Genomic DNA, 23,313 nt, shown 5'->3' with positions numbered 1-23,313 from the left:
GTTTTTATTTTATGTTGTCCGTGAATATTTTTTAGAAATGATTTTTTCTAATCGAAAACGAAGCTTGATTTGAAGGAAATACAAGCAATGAAAAAGTTGTATTTTCAGTTGCTTGATATGAAAAAATAAAAAACTACAAAAAAGTCATTGGCGTTCTATTTTTCTTAATATTCTTGACTGTGGTGCCACTGAGACGCCACTGGACCTGATAATTTCAATCTAGTTCAGGCTAAATAAGCGCCTCATCACACCAAAAAACTGTAGCAACGCCCTTCATTTCAGAAACGAAGCAACTCCGAACATATGTTCATAGTACTTTTGTTTCTTAAAACGACCCAATGAATCATTCTCTGAAGTTTCGTACCGTAATTAAGAAACACCTTGTATAGGAGCTCAGCTGAGGTCATCGTGAGTGGCTGCTTTTATTTTAAATATAAACTGCTAAAATATTTCCTTCGGTTTTACTTTTCAATGACCTGAATTAGGGTCCTAATTAAGGCCGATTCAGTTCCCATTTACTTTGTGAAATTTATGCCATCTATCTATTTAAATTATTGAATTTTGATGGTTTGGTAATCAGGCATGCATTACCGCATGCCTTTGTACTTTTTCTGGCCCATGTTTTCGTGAATACAAAAACTTCCACAAGTACAAAGCATGTAATATAAAGCTTCAGTATACAGGGTGGTTTTTTCATTGAACATTTTTTTAATATTCCAATATTCGAAGTCTCCTAGATTTTTGAAACACAATATCAAAATTTGAGATATTTACCAAATCAGTGCATATTTTCATTAAAACTTCATTGAGCATTGTTCATTTTTGTCAATTATTTGTTCCATATTATACGAGCAGCTAGCTATGCCCAATGGTTTGTTAGGTTCTGATCGTAGTTTCAGAAGTTCCCGGAGTCCCACTTAATATTGATAAACCCTCGGTTTTCTCCAAAAAAATAAAGGTCTCCGAACCGAATATAATAATATCAGATCAGTCAAAATCAGTGTCTGCTTCGATAAGTTTGTGTGGTTCTGTATCTGTATCTGTAGAGTAGGGAGGGTGAATGTTAGCCCACAGCACTTAGGCCACATGTGACCCATTGTACATTCTCCCGAGGAGTTGTCCTCCCAGGTCATTGTCCATCCTGTTCTTTCCAGGAAAGTAGACAGGTCACTGGGAGACATCTCTTTTATATCGGCAGGTGTATGCCAAGACTCGCCGAACACACACTCTCTTATTGACGATAACTCGCACTCGCACTCGCATAGGACATGCCTGACAGTCTCATCTTTCTGTTCACACATCTTTCTGTTCACACTAGCCCCATATTATGGAGGTGTTTCCTTAGTTGACATTGGCCAGTCAGAAATCCTACTGTTAAGCGTAGATTTTTCCTGGTCATTGCCAGATATTTCAAGGCTAATAGGGCGTCTCTGCTATCAGTGCAGATTGTTATGTTTTTGCCAGAAATTTCTTTCCTGTGGCGATTATGTTTGGACCATACTGGTATTTTTTTCCATTCGCCACTTATTCTTTAGGCTTAGTGATCTGGAGTACACTCCACATCCTGAGCCTTTTTTGGTTTTTGAGCCGTCTGTATATATGCGTATTGCATTTGTAGCATCTGACTCTGTGTTCTGTTTACATTGTAGGGTTTATTAAACACAAACCTGGGTTCAGTTGCATCACTGGTTGCCTGCAGCAGAGGTTGCGCAGTGAGCGCTTCCCGCCATAGGCCCAGCCTCAATTGACCCATTCCTACTTCAAGGTTAACACCAGCCGTGCGCAATCGTACCATTGTCATTAACGCAACCTCCTTAACGTACAGGTCCAGAGGGGTCAGACCCGTAATTATTTGATATAATTTTTGGATGGCCGTTGCCTGTAGAACTTTCGGTCCCCATGCAATGACTCCGTACGTTACCATAGGTCTTATTATTGCAGTGTAGATCCAGGTGACCACACGGAGGAAAAGACCCCATGCGCGTCCCACTATCCTCCGACATTGCTCATAAGCCACATATGCTCTTTTTGCTCTACTCTGTAGGTGAGAGTTCCATGTTAGCTTCCTGTTGAGGATAGTACTGAGGTATTTCACCTCTTCAGAGAAGTTTAGTTTGCTTTTGAAGATTTCGGGAGGTTTTAAGCCCGATAAAATCATTTACCCGGTGAAAAGGACCATCTCAGTCTTCTTGGGATTGATCGACAGTGAGTGTTCCTTACACCATGTTTTTATTAATTTGAGATCATCCTGCGATCTATCGCACAGTGTGTTCACAAATTTGCCGGTCTGCAAGATAACTGTGTCATCTGCATATGCAATTGTGTAGAATTCATTATTGTTGAGGTGATTTATCAGGGTATCCAGAACTATTTTCCAGAAAAAGGGTGATATGACCCCTTCCTGTGGAGGGTTAAAATGGGGTTAAAATAGACATCAATATACTGCCTTCGATCGATATGTTTAAAAACTATATCCTAATAAAAATTAAAGCTCAGTTGTAGTACGGGTGGTGCAACTGAGTTGCCTTATATTAAAAAAATATATATCTACTTAATCCTAGTACACAGTTCAAGTGGTAGAGTGAAACCTAGAATGAAGATACTCTAGTTATACGATCAGCAGGGCCCAATCACTAATGGACATCAATATGTCTTTGCACAATCATGTCGCTGGAATTGCAAAAGCTGCCTCTCTGTTCCGAACCAAAAAACTGTACAAATCTCAGCAACTTTTGATGTTTTATAAAGCTCAAATCAAATCTTCTTTGGAGTATTGTTCTCATGTATGGAGCTCCGCCCTTAAGTATACCCTGAACCTGCTGGATTCCATCCAGATTCCGCCTGATTGAAGGCCCGAACATCACTTGCTATCTTGATAGTCTGGAACGTCTAAGAAAGGTTGGAGATTTGTCTCTCTTCTATAGATATACTTTCACGGGAGGTGTTCAAGAGACGTGGCACATTTGATTCCACCAAAAGGGGTATATATCAGAAATACCGCGACGGACTGGTTGCTTATCGTTTTGAGGTTCAACTCGGTACACCTTCTTCACAGTTCAACAACTCTTTTATTTGGAGGCCTGCATTTATGAGGAATAAACTTCCTGAGAACGTTTTTCCAAATGGATTCGATCTCCAGCGATTCAAGTCCAATGTGAATAACTACTTTTGCATAGGCATCGCTTCTAGAGCGGCTTTAGGTTTTTCCTGTAGTGTTTGTGTTTTTGTTGTTAAAACACTCTCATACCTCCGCTGTGTTGTCACCCTTGGGTTTCAGCATGGAGTACTCAGAACCGAATCACTTTTGTAAGGACCTACTTTTTCTTCGTAGGGTTATATGGTGGCTTTTCAATTGGTGGCTTACTAAAATAAATCTGTAACAGTCAAATCGGAATTTTGCAACCGATTTATACCACACTTTGTACTATGTCGTCTCACTGGAGGCTCAAATGCGTCCTTCAAGCCGCTTTCACGATATGCGTTCCTCACATTGTGATAATTCAATATATAACAGAAAATCCGTTCAAATAACTAAATATTGATTTAATACTTCGACTTGGTCATACTGATTTCGAAATAATTTTGTCATTTACACAATTACACGCCAAACAATTGCTATGATTGTTAAATGTGTGTCATATTTAACTTTTCTTAAATTTGAATGATACGGGCAAACTTTCTGTGGCACTCTTGTAAAATACCAATTTTTATCACGGATTTACTACATTTTCATTTCAAATGTTTCTGACATCACAATCGGCAGTGACATGTCTTCCATGCGTCAGGGGAGATGTTGCCTTATTACATTGACAATTTTCTCAATTTTCACATAACCTAGTAAGCAAGTAAAAATAAATTTGAACCTCCGGCTTGGAATACATCAAAAATAAGCACGTTACTCAAACACCAGAACTGTAATACTATTCTCAACGCATGTTTCACCAACCAAGGCGTCTTCAGGAGTGGAGTTTTTTTCAATTTTCTAACAATCCATCTAGTTTCAAAAAATGTATGGGTGTTTTTCTCTTCATACTTCAATGTTCAAGTGTTTTTGTAGCTTCTCATCTTCAACCTGACTTTTCGAAAGTACCAATTTCATCTGTTTCAATGTGTTTTTCTGACTGACTAATGTATTTATTCAAATTTTTGGGGTCATTGTTAGTGTTTACAAGGTATGTTTATGGTGGGGCCCTGCTTTAGGTTTATGCCTCTTCAGGGTAACAGTTATCTATCTTGTAATCTGTGTCAGTCATAGTCATCTTCATTTTCATCTGGTTGGAAATTGTTTCCCTTACCCTTTCAACGGAGGTTCGTCAGGAGGACGAGTGGTTCATAACATAAGGTGTTTTGGTGGCGACATAAAGGTCAATGACCTCTATGCGGCTCTGGCCTTGTGTACCCCTTCCTGACTAGGATATTTGATGAATTAACAGACGTCGTGGGGCCTTCACTCAACCGAGCGACGGGGCCTTCTGAATCGAGTGAGGTCGTTTATACATATCTACAGCTTCCGTAACTAATGGGTTATCATGAGTTTCCGTTGACTCACAAACTCTCTGATTCCTCGACTGAATGGATTGCAGTATTGTTAACAGTTTCAAATCTCTGCGGATGGTTTCATTCCGCACGAACCATGGAGCATTCACCAGCATCCTGAGCAGTTTGTTTTGCAACCTTTTCAAAATGGAGAGGATTGACAGGGCGGTTTGTTCCCAAGCATCTGAAGCATACATGATGACAGGCTTGAATTTCGTGTTGTATAGTAAAATCTCATTTTTAAGATTGTGTTTTGAATTTTTATTGACCAGAGGATAGAGTTTATCTATCCTCATCTGCACTTTGCTCTTGATATAATCAATGTGATTTGCCCAGGTGAGTCGGACCTAGGTACTTGACTCGCATTTGCCATTCGATCTCCCTGCCTGAAATCGTGACCCTTGTGTCTGGAGAAACTTTACGTCTCCCCAAGTCTATCGCCTAAGTTTTTTCTGGATTCACCCGAATATTCCAGTCAAGAATCGAGCAGACTCGGTCGAAGGCTTTCGAAATATCCAGGAGGACGAGATAGACTGTCTTCCTGTTGTTAAGCTCTGAGATGGAATTTTCGACCAGTCTCAGGGCCTGCAGCTCGGTGGTGTATGCCCTCTTGAAGCCGAATTGTTCGTCAGGCAGAACATTTTAGTCTTCAACTTCTTCTGTTAGCCTTTGCAGCACAACACGTTCGGCCAACTTAGCCGTTGAGCAAAGCAGACTAATCGGACGATGAATCTGGGGAAACAGCGGGTTCTGGTCCTGTTTTGAAATCATGACAACTACGGTATGCTTCCATCTTCGAGTGAAGTATCTGAGAGTGATTGAGCTGTTGATAATGTCCAGCAGGTATCTGATGAAGTTTTCCGGGAGCTGCTCCAACAACCTGTTGCTGATTGAATCAATTCCCGAAACCTTCTTGGGTTTGAGGGCCCTAATGTACCCACTCAGTTCTTCCTCCGAAGCTGGATGGATCACGTTGTCATCATTTTCCCTAAGGATGCGCCTAACCCGGTGTTCCAGCCGGATATCACGGCCAATATCCTCATCCGCATCAACGTTGAGTTAAAATTGACTCTCCATTGTGTCTGCAAAAGCCAACGCCTTCTCCGCGGGGGAGTAGCAGATGCCGCGCTGTCCGTGAAGAGGGGAGGGAGCGGTTTTCCTCTTCTCGAGCCTGCTGATGACTCGCCAGAGCTCGTCATCCCCCGGTTTGAGCGATTCCAAACACTTGCTCCACCTCTCGTTTCTATAGTGAGTGATGGCCTGTTTAACCCCGTTGGCCATCCTGCTAGCCGCAGCCTTGTCTCCAGAGCAGAAAGTCCGCTGATAAACTCGTTAGAGTCGGTTTCTCTCCCGGATAAGGTTCTTTATCCTGGGAGGAAGCTCATTGTAGCTCCGCAGAGGACACTCTGTCCTGATTGTGGCTGCGCGGAAAGCGTTGTTCACAGACAATTCGAAATCTGCCACTGCCGCGTCGAGACCTTTTCGAGTTTGAAGCGCCTCAGGGTCTGTACGTGTCTCCACTAGGTGAGCCTTGAAGGCTTTCCAAACTGTAGATGATCTCATGCGATAATTCTGGGGAGGGGGATCATCACCCAGCATCAGGATGACTGGATTATGATCTGAGTCAAGTTTCGACAAAGTGTACACTTCGGAGAACATGGAGACGTTCCTGAGCAGTGCGATATCAAGCACGTCTGGCCTTAAATCTCCACGGTAGAACGTAGACTCATCTGGACCCATCATTCGATACTCATGCCTGTCAGCATGCGCATGGAGCGCTCGGCCATTTGCATTGGTGAGTCTGGTACACAGATTATGCTTGGCGTTGAAGTCACCAGCAGCAGTTGTGGGGGTATTTGTCGACATCAGCAGTTCATCCAGTGATTCTGGGAGTAGACGATTCCGGTTGTAAACTGAGATTAGTCTATGACGACCTCTTCTCAGTTGGAGCTCAACGCTCATGGCTTCCGTGCCATGTAACTGATCCGAGACAATGCCGAATTGTTCGTGAGGAAGATTGTGTTTGACAAATATGCCAAATTCTTCTCCAGCACGTCCAACGCGTTCTCTGTGGTAAAAACGGTAGTTTGGAATACCAAAAGGTTCATTGTGCAGGTGGGTTTCCTGCACCAGTGCAATATCGATGTTTTGTTGTATTAGAAAATTCTAAAAATCTAATTTCTTGTTTGAAATACTATTGGCATTCCAAAATACAACCGTAAGAGAGCTAGCAATGTTGGTTGTCTAGCCATTAACAGGTGCCATTAACGCGCTAACAGGTTCCAGTTAGCACGTTGGTTTTCACCATAAACATCTTTTCGAGTACGGGGAACTGAATGAAGAGTTTCTTCATTTGGTCCAGAGCGGAACAGATGCCACTGACATTCGACGGGCGGGGACTACGGGGCGCCTCGATAGGCCTGGCGAAGGTGTTACCGCTCGTGGCCCCTCCTACGAAGCTCATTCCTGGGCGTGTGCCAGATGCTCCGGCAGGACGCTTTCCAAGTGTGGGTGCATTTTGGGGGCGTTTGCAGCTACTTTGGTCTTCCTGCTAACCCTGGGGAACTAAGGACAACCGCGGTAGTTTGCAGTATGCACACCCTTGCAATTATTGCACTTGGGCGGATCTGCTCGTTGCTTCTTGCACGCATTTGATGAAAATGAGAATAGCTAGGCAGTTCCGTTGGCTATGCCCCAACCGCTGACATCGGTGACACTGCTCTACCAGTGTTTTGGTGTTGGGGCTCAACCTTAACTTCAACGTTAAGGATATCCCTGACGTCATTAATATGCTTCTGATTTTGGTTCAATTAAATCAAAACCAGGGGAGCGGTCGATTTCCTCGCATCATCCTACTGGCGGATGGTGGTTGGAAAACTTTTTCAACCAAGGCGTCCTCGATGTCAGCGGTCTCCAGATGATCCGGGACTCCTCTGAAGACGGCTCTGATTTGCCTGTCTTCAGGTATGGTATACGTGTGGTGGGGGATTTTTTCCCTCACCAATAGTTTGGACATACTCCTGTAGTCCTCGGCCGAAGAAGGCTGAACCTTGATTCCGTCAGCCATGTTTACTGCCTTGGTAAAGTTTACCTTATGGTAAAAGCAGCCAGCTTTGTGAATTGAACCCACTTGTCTTTCTGGCGAACGACAATTGGAGGAATGCGTGTTTTTCTGGTGCTTTGGGGCATCTCAGGACGCGAAGGGAGAGGGAGCTAGTTCCCTGATCATTGGGGTTTTGAACCCGATTTAGATTTTGGCGTGGCTGTTTTGGACCACCCTGTATAGTTGAAATCGATTTTTCAGACCTATTGTCGTCAACCGACATTTCATGGTCACCTTCGACGGAAGACTCTGTTGTTGAGAGTTCTGACTCTGAAGTGTTGTTCTTGGCTTCGTCCCAGAGCTTTGACATCTTTTAAGCCACTTTTTTGGGCTTGGTGCCGGTAGTTTTGTTTACTGGAGCGACTTGTTTAGATGGAAAAGGAAGAAACTCTTCTGGAAGGCGACGCTTTTTGTTGGCCGGTTCTTGCGGCTTGATCATATTATCGTCGTTGTTTGTCTCTGATTGAGCAGTGAGGGTGGTGCCGACGAGAGTATCTCTGGAGGATACATTCCGTGGCGGACGCTCGAGGAGCTTCCTGGCCCCTGGTGGAGGGCCAGAGGGCTCCCGAACTGCCACCACGGGGCTGCTCCTTACCAGCTCTGATGGACTCAGGTCCAGACGATCAAGCAATAAACCCATGAAGGTAATTACTTCACCCCTGTCCCTGGCCATTAGACTGTCAAGCAGTTCCTCCATACTGCTGTCGAAAAACTCACAACCTTTGATATCCCAAGGGTAGGCGATGAATAGTTCCGTGAAAGTGATAATTTGAACTCATTCACCAGAAGTCTGGAGGGTCCTTGCGCACTACAACCAATGCACTCACTAGTAGGAGAGATTTAACTACTGGTGAATGGCTGATCATCCACCAGAAATAGTCGTATTTGTGGAAAAAACTTCGACATTATCGCAGCGAAAAATATTCTGTATGTCATTTTGACAGCTAACGTTAGAATTATCTATGTTAGTATTGTGTTAGTTTTTCCTTTGTTTGTTCGTTCGGGTGTCCTGGTTGTGGGTTATTGTTTGGGGGGGGGGTGTTGTTTCGTAATGAGCCTGGGGTGCTGTGGTCGATAGTTCATGATGTTCTTCAGGGTATTCCAGGACGTGGATTTTCCGCCAATAGCCAATGAATATCATGTGTTTGAAATTTTTATACCTGAAGAGTTCCTGAAGAAGAGCTACTGAAGTCTCGGAGCCTGAAAAAAAAAAGAATTATCATTTTCTCTTGTCTACGACTGCAATACCTGTTCGAAAATGTCTATGTTTTCCTCAAGCCAGTCAAGCAGTTACAATATTACTTGAGCAATATTGCTATGAGTAATTTTTTCAGAGGATTTTCATCAAGTTACGGTCACTTCGATTCAACATTCCAATCGTGTCAGATCTGACAACAGACAACTAAATATCTCTTGATATTTGATACACTCACCGGTTCACGATCAATTTCTTATTCATTGATAGTGGCACTATTTTCCACATCTCGTTTTCTCACAAATAATTCATTTCCTCATACATTGTCTTTTTCTAGTCATCAGCATTTTCTGATTGGATAACTTCCACTCAGTTTCTTGAAATGACCTAGATGAACCCATTAATTTAAATGGCCCGTTACTTGATGAAAATAAATAACACTATCCATGATGATAATTACAGAATTTTCACAATAGCTTTTATTTATAACGTATCTCACCGTACGGTAGCTTCATCAGTTACAAGTAACTTATAAAGCTACCATGCAAACAAACGCGTTTTGAATATAATTTATTGTAAAAATTCTATCATTATTATCACGGATGATACATTGGTTAAGGCTTTCGCTGCCAGCCGAGACGGGTCGGGTAGCTGGACGGGTTGAGAAGTTCTTCAATTTACCGATGTATTCTTCTGTTTTCAAGAACACCGTGGCATTTCCCTTGTCAGCTGATCGCCCTATCTGAGTTCAGGTTTTTCAAAGCCATAATTTATCTTTTTGGTATATTGAATTTTGGTGTTCAGGCCTTGCATAGAATATTCACTGTCCCACTCCGAATTTCCTCCGCTTCATTATACGGCATAGTTCTGATTGCAGCTTCCGTATTAGCTAAAATTTCGTCATTCGGTACCCACCGCGGAATGACCGAGAAGTTACCACATCTTGCTAGCCCTGACATTTCATCTTCCGTGAGAAAGATGAAATGCAAACCAGAATGAAGATAGTAATACTATATTGAAAGGATTATATTTTTAAGGAGTGATAGCAGGCTCTCACAAGCTAAGAAGCCTGATGTAGTCTTTCTGGACCACCAGAGCAAGACGATATTTGTCGTAAAGTTTTCAGCTTCTGGCGAGATGAATATCGTCCGAAAACAGAAGAAACGGATAAAATATAGAGATTTTCTCTTCGAACTCTACTGGAATAATGCCCTCTCTATTCTCGAATCTCAAAATCATACCGGATTGCCGCACTAAGGCAGCAATTTTATCCGGACAGATGCAGAAGGCGTACTGCTCTTGCTCAGGGCACATGCTTCTCAGACTCAATGATTACTCAACCCACGGTATGGAGTGGTCGTTGGTTGATAATGCTGGCGAGTTCTCCTGAATGTAGAGGGGCTTCTTTTTTTAAGGACAACACAAGCACTATAGGAAAATCCTTAATGCGCTCTGAAAGCGGTGCCTGTGCGATAGGGGATAGGGTCTGGCCAGCGGAAACTTAATAATAATAATGATAATATTATTACCGTTTTTGGTAACTAGTTGTATAGGGACACTCAACATGGATTATGAGAGATATAAGTTACATCTTCTGAGTAACTACGGTATACACATGCACAAGCTGTAGAAAATTATTGATCAGTCAAAGAAGTTTCCTATTCTTCTATTCTCAAAATCTAAAAATATTTCTTTTACCAATATGTATTTTGTAATTCAATTGCGGTCTGTCGATATATTCCCTACGTAATATATTTTTTGAGACTTTCGTGATTTTTAGCTCCAGAATAATACCGCATTATGCAAGATTCGATAGTTACAATCAACATGCAACAAGAATTTATTTTTATGAACTCTTATCACTCATTTCTTATCACTCGTGCTTCTTGGATAGTTCTGTGTTGGACAATTTGAATACATTCGACGACTTTTCTTATTAGTTATCCTCTTTCAAGTAAACATTCACTTCGAACGAATTCGAGGGAATTCCAGGCCACCCAAATTGATTGATTTATAATTGTCGTAGATTGTCGAACACAGATTTCAAGAAGTCACTTCAAGTACTGCTTGATCCCAAATTACGAATATGATACGATTGTGACAATTTGAAAAACGAATGAATATCGGAGTCTCCCAATTGTGAAAAGTGAAATGAACAAATTATACCAGAAGCTTGATCAACAGAAAAAGTCAATTGGGGTGAAAAAAAGTTTTATGGAGATCATGCTAGGTATGTTTTGGATTCAATTGTTCAAAATATGTTTCTTTCGCAATACATATAATTTAGGTTCAGAGTGTTATGTAAGGAGCTGCGAAAAAATTAAGGAATTTTTTGACTTCCATAATTTGAAAATATCCAGAGTGAATTTAGGAATTTCAAGTAACAGCAATGTTTGATTATACAAAAAGAATAATTAGGTTTCTTACAGAAAATAATTTGTATATCACAGTCAATAATATAATTTAAAAATCCTAATTTATCTTGATTGAAGTGTGAAAGACTGTATATTAAAAAAAAGTAAGAAATACCTACATATGGGTTCAAAAGATTTGAATCATTTCTTGAAAATGAAAATTTAGTAAATAGAAATGTTATTTTGGTTGTTTTAGTTATCGTTTTTGTCAATGTATCATATAAAAACGCAAATTTGATAAGATTTTCAGGTAGTGAAATACTAAGTAACAACAGCTCCTGCATTCAATTATTTGTATTATTCCAAAGTTGATAATTTAGGTAATGTTTCATTTAGGCCAGTAAAACATTTGAATATCGCTTTTTACTGTTTCAGATTACTCGATAGAGTACCAAATTCTCCTTTCAAAAATATAATACAACAACTTCATAAGAGAAGTATACTAAATTTCCGATGTGAACTTTGAAATTTAGATTTTACATCATTTCACTTCATGTACTTCAAATTTTTTTGAAATATCAACTCCTTTTCTCCTTCTTGTCTCCTTTCCTTTTCTGATCAGTATTTGTTCAAAGGATCCAGGAGAATAAATTGATGATTATAGCCGTTATTACGTGCTGGTAGAAAATCATGAAGATGAGAAATACAATTTTCTATGGATTTAACTGGAGTTTTTTCCCAACACCAAACCGTTATTTCAACACTTCGACATGAGTTTCGATCACCTGGTCATCTTCAAGAGAAAGATCAAACTAATCATACTTACAAAGCCATCCTTATTTATACCACAGATAACTGTTCTTTATATCTGCGTCTTTAGTGTCTTAAATTAATTTCACAATCTTGCCTTATCTACTAGTCCTTAAATAAATTTTACAATGTGTCCTTATTTAATAGTTAGGTGAATATAATAATTAAAATATAATGAGATACATGAAATCAATTTCACAATATTGCCCTATCTACTAGTCTTAACTTAATTTTACAATGTGTCCTTATGTAGTAGTTGGGTGAATATAATGATTAAAATATCATGAGCTATATAATATCAATTTCACAATAATGCCCTATCTACTAGTCTTAAGTTAATTTCACAATGTGTCCTCATGTAACAGTCAGGTAAATTTAATAAATGAAATATTATTCCAATAAGCTTTGTATACTATTAGGTATTAGTCCACCAGCGTTATTCATAATATTATTATGTTTACTTATTTCTAACATTCTAGATGCCTGTTGTTGTTAACTTGTCTAACTCATTATTTTATGAATTGAAGTCTATGGAATGGTTTTTTCCAAAATATGATGGGCGACTGCTGATTTTTCAGGTCTTCCATATTTTAAGTGTGCTATGTGTTCCTTATATCTTACTTTAATAGATCTTTTTGTCTGTTCATAATATGTTGCATCGCAGTGCTTACATTTGATTTCGTAAATTCCAGACTTTTCCGATTTCTCTTTTCGACTTCCTAAAAGGCTCTGTAGTGTATGACTTGTTTGAAAAACAACATAACTAGTTTGTTGAAAATTTTTCCAAAGTACTTCGTGTATTGGTGGTATGGAATTGATATATATTTATCTTGGTTTTTGTCCTTTCTAAAAGTCGAGATTTCGTTCATTCTCAACCTGAACTTCTTTTTCCTTATTACGTTAGCTACAATACCCCTCTAAAAACCGTAAGTGGCTGCTATTTCTTGTATTGTACGTTTTTCTTTTGTGAACCTCCTATGTGTTAAAGGGAAAGTCAAAAGACGATGCACTAGAAAATTCAATTCAGCACGTTTCTGTCCTTGGTAATGTGAACTGTCATGAATATACCTACCTACCTGTATATGATTGTTTCTTTCATAAATACATCGTATTCTAACCCTCCATATTGGCTTCTCATTACCAAAACGTCAAGAAATGGAAGTTGTCCTTTACTTTCTATCTCATACCTACGTGAATTTTATTGATGGAAATCTTTTATTTAAAAAGGAAACAAAGTCCTCAATATTCGATTTTTTGTTATCGAATATCGCGAAAATATCATCCACATTCCTTAGCCATATCCTAGGAAAATACTTTGAGTTTTCTATGGTTTCCATTTCGAATCTGCTCATGAACAGGTGTGCCAGGTAGGGGGACAAGGGGTTAATCATTGTCATTCCCTCCTGTTGTTCATAAATGCAACCTTCTACCTGGAATCGGTTTTGTTTCATACAAAAACTAGTGAGAAAAACGAATTCATCAATTTCTTTATAATTGAAATTATGTTTCTCCAGTAATCCCCTGAGGTATTGTAAGGTCTGTGGAATTTTGACGCTAGGAAATAATGAACTAACATCAAAAGAAAGCAAAATCTAACCTTCTTGCAGAACGATATTTTGTGTGTTGTATGTATGTATCAATGCGCCACATCGTGTCTGCTGTTGGATCTCCTACCTACCAAATACAAAGTGGTTCACTAAGGAATTTGCAGGTTTGTCTATTGCGGAACCAGGTTTTAGTATATGTAAAAAAACTCCTTGGAGTTCAGCAGTCCCCCATTATATTTTGCAACAAAATCATTCCATAGACTTCAGTTCATTACGATTAGTTAGACAAGTTAACAAAAGGCATCTAGATGCATATGAGAGTGTAGAAATAAGTAAATATAATAATATTATGAGTATCGATGGTGGACCAATACCTAATAGTATAGGTACTATATAGCTTGTTAAAATAATATTTTGTTTATTAGATTTACCTGACTATTACATAAGGACACATTGTAAAATTAATTCAAGACTAGTAGAAAGGGCAATATTGTGAAATTAATTTTATATAGCTAATAATATTTTAATTATTATATTCACCTAACTATTACACAAGGACACATTGTAAAATTAATTTAACCCATTATGACCTAGCGTTACTTATAGGTAACGCAGTTAAAGGTTTCTTCTAATTGCAATAGTTGCCCTATTTATGAGATTTTTCACTAGATGGCATTGTATACCTCATCTTCGAATGTCGAAATATCAAAACGTTCAGTTGCATGGTGATAGTTCAGCTGTAAGGTTCACTTTTTTTGAGTTATTCTGAAGCTAAGCATGAGCAGGGACGATGAGATGGACATTCGAGTAAGTATAAGATAAAATTAATTTTTCAGTTATTTATTATCATCATCAAATATGTGGGTACAAAAAAAAGTATTTTGCATGTAGTATATGTTGAATCTGATGTTAACCAAAACAGGATTAGCTATGGGGGATTCGTTTGTTGATGTTACAAATAAGTAACGCTAGGCTTTCAGATATTTGGAACTGGACTTTTTCAACTTATGTCATATTTTAATTCCAGGGCGGGTTTTACATTATAAAACGCATTAGATATGGTCTATCTAGATGATATCGAAGAAATTTTCATTGAACCTCCTGATCCCAATGCTCTCACCGATGAAGACTCAGCCGATGAAGATGATGGAGGTACATTGGATACTCTTAGTGGGCGGCAACTACAAAGTAAAGTTGAAATAAAGTTTGCAAATTCAACAGAAAGATTGACTTCGAAAAATCAGACGAATAATCTGGTTACTTCAGACAATACCGTAGTACATAATGGTAACAAACCGAAAAATAAGATTATCTGGGAGGAAAATGCCGATATAGTAGTTTCCAGAAGTCGAATATTCCCGGTACAAAACTACAATATGTTTCTTGAAAACTCTCCTGTTGAAATCTTCGAAATGTTTATTGATGACAATATAATAGAATTATTTGTGAGAGAAACTCAGAAGTATTCACTATTCAAGAACTGCCCTGATCCTCAACTCACTTCCGAAGAAATGAAAACATTCATTTCATGCCAGTAAATGGCATTTTAGGGACAGTGGTTTGGACATGAAAAACATAATGATGAGCAATTCCATGAGACGTGATCGATTCGTTCAGATAATGAGATTCATTCATTTGGCTGATAACAATTCCATTGATACCACCGATGAAATGTATAAATTACGACCCTTGATCAATGCCCTCAAGACAAAATGTTTTCAGTATTTTGTACCTCAAGAACACTTGGATTTTGACGAATCGAGGATAAAGTATTATGGACGTCACTACTGTACACAGTTTATTCGAGGAAAACCAATTCGCTTTGGATATAAAATGTGGTGTCTGAATGCAAAAGATGGATATCTTGTCGACTTTGATATGTATCAAGGTAGAAACCCAAATTCTGTCGATGACTACGAACGCCTTTTTGGAAAATGTACTGCACCATTTGTTTCGCTGCTAGCAGACTTGCCACATCCTGAATATCCTTATAAATTTTACTTGGATAATTTGTTTATGAGCGTAGATTTGCTCAATTTCTTACGCCTCAAAGAGTACGGAGGAAGTGGAACTTTTAGAGATAATAGAGTTCCAAATAGTTGTCCACTTGCCCATAAAAAAACGTTGCAGAAGAAAGATCGTGGTAGCTATGTATCTGCAGTCAATAAAAATCATGGAGTAATAATAGTCAAGTGGGCAGACAATAATATCGTAACAGATGGTTCTAACTGTTATGGTGTGAATCCCATAGGATACGTGAAAAGATATTCGAAGACTGAAAACAAATTCTTGACTGTTTCTCGTCCATTCCTTATTGGCCAATTCAATAGTAGTATGGGCGGAACAGATCTTATGGATGAGGTAATATCATCATATCGAATCGCTATACGTTCAAAGAAGTGGTGGTAGAGTATTGTCACCTGGCTATTAGATGCAGGTATCTTCAATTCATGGGTACTTTATAAAATAAATACTCAAATAAGCCAACTAAATTTTCGTAGAGCCTTGGTTCGAAATTATTTAAGCCGCTATGGGATTGTTCCAAAAAGTGCTGGAAGGCCTTCTACATCCAAATTTAGCCTCTCACTAAATATAATATCCGATGAAGTGAGATATGATAGAACAGATCACCTTCTGATGTCCATTCCGAACAAGAAACGTCGACGATGTGCTGGGGAAGGGTGCTCTACGAGCACTAGAACGCAACGCACTGTGTCGCAAAAAGTGCGACACAGGACTTTGTATTGAGTGTAATATTATTTTTCATACAAAGACCAGGTAGCCCTCGTGTTTGTAGGAACGTAATATATTTCTTCAACGCTGTAACCGAATAAACTAGTGTTATTTATATGTAACATGCATTTGTTGTTATTATTCTAATACATATTTCAAAAATACTATACCCATACACTATACCCCAATAAATTCCGGCCATAATGGGTTAAGACTAGTAGATAAGGCAATATTGTGAAATCAATTTAAGACACTCAAGAATAGTGCATCACTAGTATAACATATTTTATGTGTTTTTACTACTCGTCTCACTTGCACTAACTGGTAAATAAACATGGCGAGTTTTATTTCTCATCATTCATAATTCTGGAGAATTTTCTCTATGGTGCTACACAGTTTATTTGGGAAATGTGAATGCGTCATCAGTCATCACCTTGAGAAATTCTTCTTTCTGGGAATAACAGTGGTTGATTTCATAATTCAGGTACTGCCCCAGGTAATGATTAGTTTGTATGTAGTAATATATTTAACTCAAATGTTGAATGTGTCGAACCCTGACTGAAAGCCATTACGAAATCGTTTTGTTATTAAAGGATTCTTTTAGGTTTTTCATGCTTACCTACCTCCACGTTTCCTCATTCAATTATTTACCAAGATTTACAGATATAAAAAAAATCATCCGTATCAGGATTCTTGCATTTCTAAACCATTTTCGTATCTGAAAGGAATTAACTTATATGATTATTACTGGAGTTTAATCCCATTACCAAACTGTTGTTTTTAACAACTCAACACGTGTTTAAATCACCAAGTGATCATCTACAAGAGGAAGATTAAACTCAGACTGAAAGGAATTTCTGAATTTATTCTCAGTGTGATTGACTGAAAGGGACCAAATCTCTCAGAGAAAATGATTTTCACAAAACAATATATTTCATTGGATTTCCATTGTCTAATATGATACCACTGTAATTCTAAATCTATGAAAGACGAATAAAACTAGATTAAATAGCTGAAATATCAAAGAAATTGAGCAATAAAACCTAAAATGAAAATACATAAAAATGAGCCAGAACAATTGAAAATGAATTGGATGAAAATAATGAAAAAAATTTCAAACCAAGTTACTTCACGAAGTTTCTGATAATAATAATAATAATAAAGGTCTTTATTATTTTCAAATAATATACATATAGATTTTAACATTGTATGCAAAAAAAAAAATAAAAACATTTCTGAAAATAAAGGGCGAAGTTCATTTTCTGCAGACAAACGATAGTTTTACTACGAAAATGTTCTTCCACTTAACCCTAATACAGTGCGTCGAAGAATTCATATGCGTTTGTACATGTAATTGACAAATAGACAATAAGAGAAATGAGTGATAAGTGACGAAAATCATTATGTTTGTTGGTTTATCAGCGGGGCAGAGAGGTATCTAGACTTGTGTTTTGAATAAATTATTTTTATATTCTGATCTGAAGCAAGTAATACTGAGGTTCTTCAAACTTTCAGGAACGGAATTATATAAATTATAAATTTGGTAGGTGAAAGATCGTCTGAACATTTCAGTTTTGAATTTAGCTGGGGATAATAATCCTTTAAATCGTAGATTTAAATTATGTATGTCTGTCCTGAAAGATATTTTGTTGTACAAATATGAAGGAGTTTTAGATAGAATAATTTTGTAATATAAAGTGACCGCATGATGAACTCTTCTATTTTCCATATTCAACCATCCAATCTCAATTAATTTATGTGATATTCTCTGATTTTTCCTCACGCCGTATGTTAGCCTCAAACAGGAATTCTGCACTTTTTGAATTTTATTTTTGTAAATAGTTGTTAAGTTCGGACCATAGACAGAGTCAGCGAAATTAAAATGTGATAAAATTAATGTTTCGCACAGTTTCATTTTGATTTTTCGAGGAATTAAATGCCTGTTTCCATAAATCAGTTTTAGTGAACCATATGCCCGTCAAATCAATTGATTAACATGTTTTTCGAATCTTAGGTCTGCCTCTATGATAATGCCAAGGTGTTTAGCTTCTTCAACAACAGGGATCAATTCATTATTAATTTCTATATTAATAGGAAACTGAAATCTAGCCCGATTATACATAGAACCAAATAACATTACTTTAGATTTAGCGCAATTTATTAGTAAACAATGTTCAGAAGCAAAATTAATGAACGTCGCCAGTTCCCTATTAATTATTTCAGAAGCATCATCTGCTAACTGCGGAGGAAAAGTGTGATAAATCTGTGTATCATCAGCATAGACATGAATCTTACATTGTTCTAAAGATTTTATTAAATTGATGGTATACACAGAAAAAAGTAAAGGGCCCAGGATTGAACCTTGAGGCACCCCCGAGTTCAATGTCATATATTCGGACTGATTTGATTCAATTTTTACACACTGTTTACGATTGTCTAAATAATTTTGTATAAGGCCAACAGCCGATTCTGCAAAACCTATATAGTGCAAAATATTAAGCAGTAATTTGAAGTTGATAGTGTCAAATGCTCTGCTGAAATCCAGCAGTACCAATATTGCACACAGACCTTTATCCATTGAGGCAATGATATCATCGACTATATTAAGTAAGGCTGTCGTACAGCTGTAGCCTTTACGAAAGCCAGATTGAACAACAGGCAATAGTGAGTGGTCGGCTAAATGCTGTCTTATCTGTACTTCAATGGGTCTTTCTAGAATCTTGGAAAGCATGGGTAGGATACTTATTCCTCTAAGATCCTTGTATTCTGAAGGATTTTGTTTCTTGGGTAGAACTTGAACCACTGCTCTTTTCCAAACAGTAGGGACAACACCCCTTGAAAGGCAGAAATTTATGATGTGTGTAATATATGGCACAATTAGAGGACAACAAAGTTTGATAAGTTTAACATTCAGCCCATTGCATTGGAATTAATTTTACAAATGCTGTCATATACAAAAGTGTCATTGACTTCTTTGAATTTAAAAGTGGAAGGAATAATATTGTTGGTGCTGTAAAAATTCATAAGATATTCAGGTGGGGCAACATTTGGAATGGAATTTATTAAAAAATTATTAATTTCACTTGGCTTCTTTAGATTTTCAGGAATTTCTTGATTTTTGTTTTTCAAGAAGTTATTTGTTCTCAGTGTTTGCCACAGCTTTTTTGAATCGGAATTCTCAAACTGATACAAAAAGTATGCCCTTTTCTCCCTTTTTATTGCTTGGTTTGTATAATTCCTGAGATCTTTATACAATTGAAAATGAGCGACTGACTTTGTTCGTTTATATTTATTCAGAGCTTTATTTCGTTCATTCATCATTTGTTGTAAGGCAAATGTCAGCCAAGGAGCTTTCTTTTTTGTTATTTTAGAAGTTATTATAGGGGCATGCCGATCAAATATGCTAGTTAAACAATTTACCAAGTAAGATACTTTTTCATCCACGCCTTCTTGATCGAAAATGCGGAAAAATGATATATTTCTTAAATCATGAAGAAATAATTGTTCATTAAAATTTTCGAAACACCTATAAGTATACATCTTGAAAGTCGTTTCCTTTTTAACATTAAGCTTGCAATTTACAATACAGTGGTCTGATATATCATTATGAATAATACCTTTCTCAATCAAGTTTTCCTCTTTAAGTATAATATAATCAAGCAGCGATTCCGAGCTATCGGTTATTCTTGTTGGTTCGTCAATTACCTGGGCTAGATCAAATACCTCCAAAATATGATTCAATTTGTTGACAACCGCATTTTTTTCAATAAAATTTATGTTGAAATCACCTAAACACACCATTTCATCAACAGTTAGAAATAAGTATCCCAAAGAATCTTCAAATTCATCAAGAAAATCATTGGCTGTTTGGTCATGTGGTTTATAAATCACACCTATACCAAATGTTTGTTTATGGATTGTCAGTTTAATCCACAATTGTTCCCAATTATTTTTATCATTCTTTACAATCAATTCAGTAGGATACTTATTTTTTACATAAACACATAAACCTCTACCCCGAGCATTCCTGTCTCCTCTGTATAATACATAATCTGCAATATTTAAGACTTCATCAGTAATATGATCAAAAAGCCATGTCTCACATACCAAAAAAACATCGTATTCATTTTGCTGTAGTATATTTTTTACGTCACGAAGTGATGGTAGCAAAGATCGTACGTTTAAACAAGCTACACTAAGATAATCCATCCTGTTTATTAATATTTATTAAATTATCCCAAATATTCTCTCAAAGTCTATTTCCAATTCTGAAAAATTCTAATATTCTACAACTGAATAAGTAGAAGTTTAAAAAAGGTAAGACCTTCCAAACCACAAAAAATTAACAGTCACTGTGGGCACGGACCAACTGCACTAGCCCAGAACAATTGATTATTTGATATTTATTATTTGTGCAAAAATAAAAAAATAAAAAAATTGAAAATGCTACAATCACAATGACAAGATGAAGTTCAAAAAAAGAAAAATATACCAGCGGTTCAGGGCGAACAACTTATTTATAAACAATTAACTCTAATAATTACATATTGTTCAATGATATTCCAATAAATAAATGTATGAAAAAGCAAAACCAAAATAACCCACAAAAAATTGAATATTTGAAATGGTAACCTAAACTGCGCTGTCCCACAGAAATAAGAAGAATCGTAAATGTAAATAAGTTTGTATAGAGCAGATAATCTGAATACGAAATAAGAAAAATGCAATAATATTTCACTTCACATAGTTTCAATATCACTTAACTTCTTAATCTTACTAATGATATCTTTGTCATTTAACTTGACATATATATTTCCATTGTTTGACCATAATCTTCCGTTTTTCTTAATTTTCTCCACCGTCGCTTTAAAAAGTTTCAGTGTTTCAGGAGACAAATCTTCTCTAATTACCATGCCCATTCCTTTCAACAGCTTCTTTTTATTATATACCAATTGTTTAATAGAAACCGTAGAGAACTGGGTCATGATTGGTTCAATATTGTTTCTGTCCGGAATTTTCATGCGGAAACAATTATCAATACTCATCAGATCAAGTCTTATATTGAGTTTATTATTGATTATACCCAGAATAGTGTCCATGCAGTTTTCATTGTCACTTTCTTGAACGCCATAGAATATGACATTTCTAGATCTTCGGATTCGATCACATGATTCTTGGTTAGCAACTAGAGTTTTTATTTGATGTTCTTGATTTCGCAAAACTTTTGTGAGTTCATTATTTTGTTTCTTGAGCACATCTATTTCTTTATCATACTTCTTTGTGATTACATCCATGATAGAATCGGAGAGGAGTGTTATAAACTCGTTAGATGAAACAAGTTTGTTGACTACAGCTTTAATGGTTGTGTGCAGTTCGTCCTCTCCCTTGTTGGTTCTAGTTTTCGACATGATGCAAAAATAGTTGCAACTTCTAACTAGTACGTGCAGTTTAGAGTTGAAATGACACTAACAACTTGTAATTTAACACTTACTTGTATGGCAAGATGATTTTCCAATTTGTTATTGCACTTTTTGATAGTTTGTTTGCCTTTTCTGTGGAGCTATGCTACAACACGTCTACTCACGATGAAACATCGACACACACATTGTTAGTATCCACACTCATCTTCGGGTGATGACTAGAATGGATATTCGTATACATCCTGTGCACAGTTCGTTGCAAGTATAGTATGTAAGAAAACTTGTAATGATGATGAGTATTTCACAAGATGTCCCACCCAATGACGCAGGTCATTAATTCAATATAAATTCGTGAATATTCAGAGAACCCCACCAACTAAGATTTTCCTTCTGTCATATTTCTACGCACACCAACAATGTGAACCCTACTTTCAGAGATAATAGAAATCAGTGATTTCTAGGTAATCAACTCTTTCGTTGTCGAATGAAATGTTCGCAAATTCTCTAATTTTTTATGAACTGCCGCTACGGTGAAATAGAAAAATTATATAGAAAATGACAGCATCACTTGAGCCAAAATTCAGTGATGAATGATAGATGTTTCATTAAAAACGGAAAGTTCGAACCAAGGATCAGCGGATTTACCTTCAACATCATTTTTATATTTCCAAATTTTCATAATCGCTTTTGTATACATGAATACAACTTGCAGTATTGATTGAGCTAACTTGTGATAATAATAATAATAATAATAGCTTTATTGTCCAACAGTTACCCATTTACAGGACAATATTACATTTGATTCATAATACTTAACCATAAACGGAAAATAAAATGAACAAAAACTAATTCTAATTTCCTACTTCAAGTACACGTTAGCAATTCTGAAAATGTTATGAAGGTTGGTGAAGAATAAATCACCATGGGTACAAATGCTATTGAAAATTGTGCACATAACATATATTGGGGAATTGAGCATGATGGTAGTTCTTGCTCTGAGAGGTCTAGAAATGGATTGAGATCGTGAAGCTGGCCGTGGTACATTGAAGTTAATTTGTTCAAGAATTTGAGGACAGTCGTCAACTCTCTCATTCACTAACTTGAATAAAAATATGAGCGACGCACATTTTCTGCGATGCTGTAAACTAAAAAGTTCCAAACGTTCATATATGACATCATTACTGATACCTCTCTCAGGGTAAGAACCATCTATTCTGAAAATTAGAAATTTACAAAACTTTCTTTGAACTCGTTCAATGGATATGTTATGAATCTCATAGAGTGATGCACTGTTTGGAACCTTTGGTGTAGTTTTTTCCCAACACCGAACCGTTATTTCAACATCTCGACACGTGTTTCGATAACCAAGTGATCATCTTCAAGAGGAAGATTAAACTAAATATACTCACACACTGTTATCCTTATTTAAAACATAGATACCTCTTCTAGGTACCTGCGTCTAGAATGTCTCAAATTCATTTCACAATATTGCCTTATCTGTTAGTCATAAATCAATTTTACAATGTGTCCTTATGTAATAGTGAGGTGAATCTAATAATTAAAATATTAATTTAACATACTACTAGGTATTGGTCCACCATCGTTATTCGTAATA

General features: G+C 37.0%; 2 protein-coding genes and 1 long non-coding RNA gene across 4 annotated transcripts in view; 2 read left to right on the top strand and 1 right to left on the bottom strand.

Moving 5' to 3' along the window:
* LOC111511087 (peptidoglycan recognition protein) overlaps positions 1-23,313 on the top strand; it is a 55,106-nt gene that overhangs the window by 12,304 nt on the left and 19,489 nt on the right. The window contains exon 1 of one of the 2 annotated variants that reach the window (XM_074182673.1): positions 10,710-11,064. The exons of the other annotated variant lie outside the window; for it this stretch is intronic. Coding sequence (XP_074038774.1) covers positions 10,986-11,064 — 79 coding nt within the window. The 5' untranslated portion in view covers positions 10,710-10,985. Of the gene's footprint in view, positions 1-10,709; positions 11,065-23,313 lie in introns of those variants that run through there. 2 annotated transcript variants of the gene reach the window in all.
* Positions 1,468-22,006, bottom strand: LOC141485630 (uncharacterized). Its single transcript, XM_074182675.1, has 2 exons — positions 21,770-22,006; positions 1,468-8,839 (listed from the first exon to the last, which is right to left on the bottom strand). The coding sequence occupies exon 2, from the start codon at positions 8,334-8,336 to the stop codon at positions 7,953-7,955; it is 384 nt and encodes a 127-aa protein (XP_074038776.1). The 5' UTR covers positions 8,337-8,839; positions 21,770-22,006; the 3' UTR covers positions 1,468-7,952.
* LOC141485632 (uncharacterized) lies at positions 14,047-16,395 on the top strand. Its single transcript, XR_012467315.1, has 2 exons — positions 14,047-14,352; positions 14,573-16,395. It is a non-coding gene; the product is annotated as an uncharacterized lncRNA (long non-coding RNA).

Source organism: Leptinotarsa decemlineata, unplaced genomic scaffold (genome assembly GCF_025532065.1).
Source record: "Leptinotarsa decemlineata unplaced genomic scaffold, Ldec_3_MD MMD2_tig00026328_RagTag_RagTag, whole genome shotgun sequence".
NCBI lineage: Eukaryota > Metazoa > Arthropoda > Insecta > Coleoptera > Chrysomelidae > Leptinotarsa > Leptinotarsa decemlineata.
This window is presented reverse-complemented; position numbering and strand designations above follow the sequence as displayed.

Bases quoted from the DNA above. Each gene is read 5' to 3' on its own strand.
- LOC141485630 (XM_074182675.1), bottom strand. From the start codon at position 8,336: ATGGAGGAACTGCTTGACAGTCTAATGGCCAGGGACAGGGGTGAAGTA.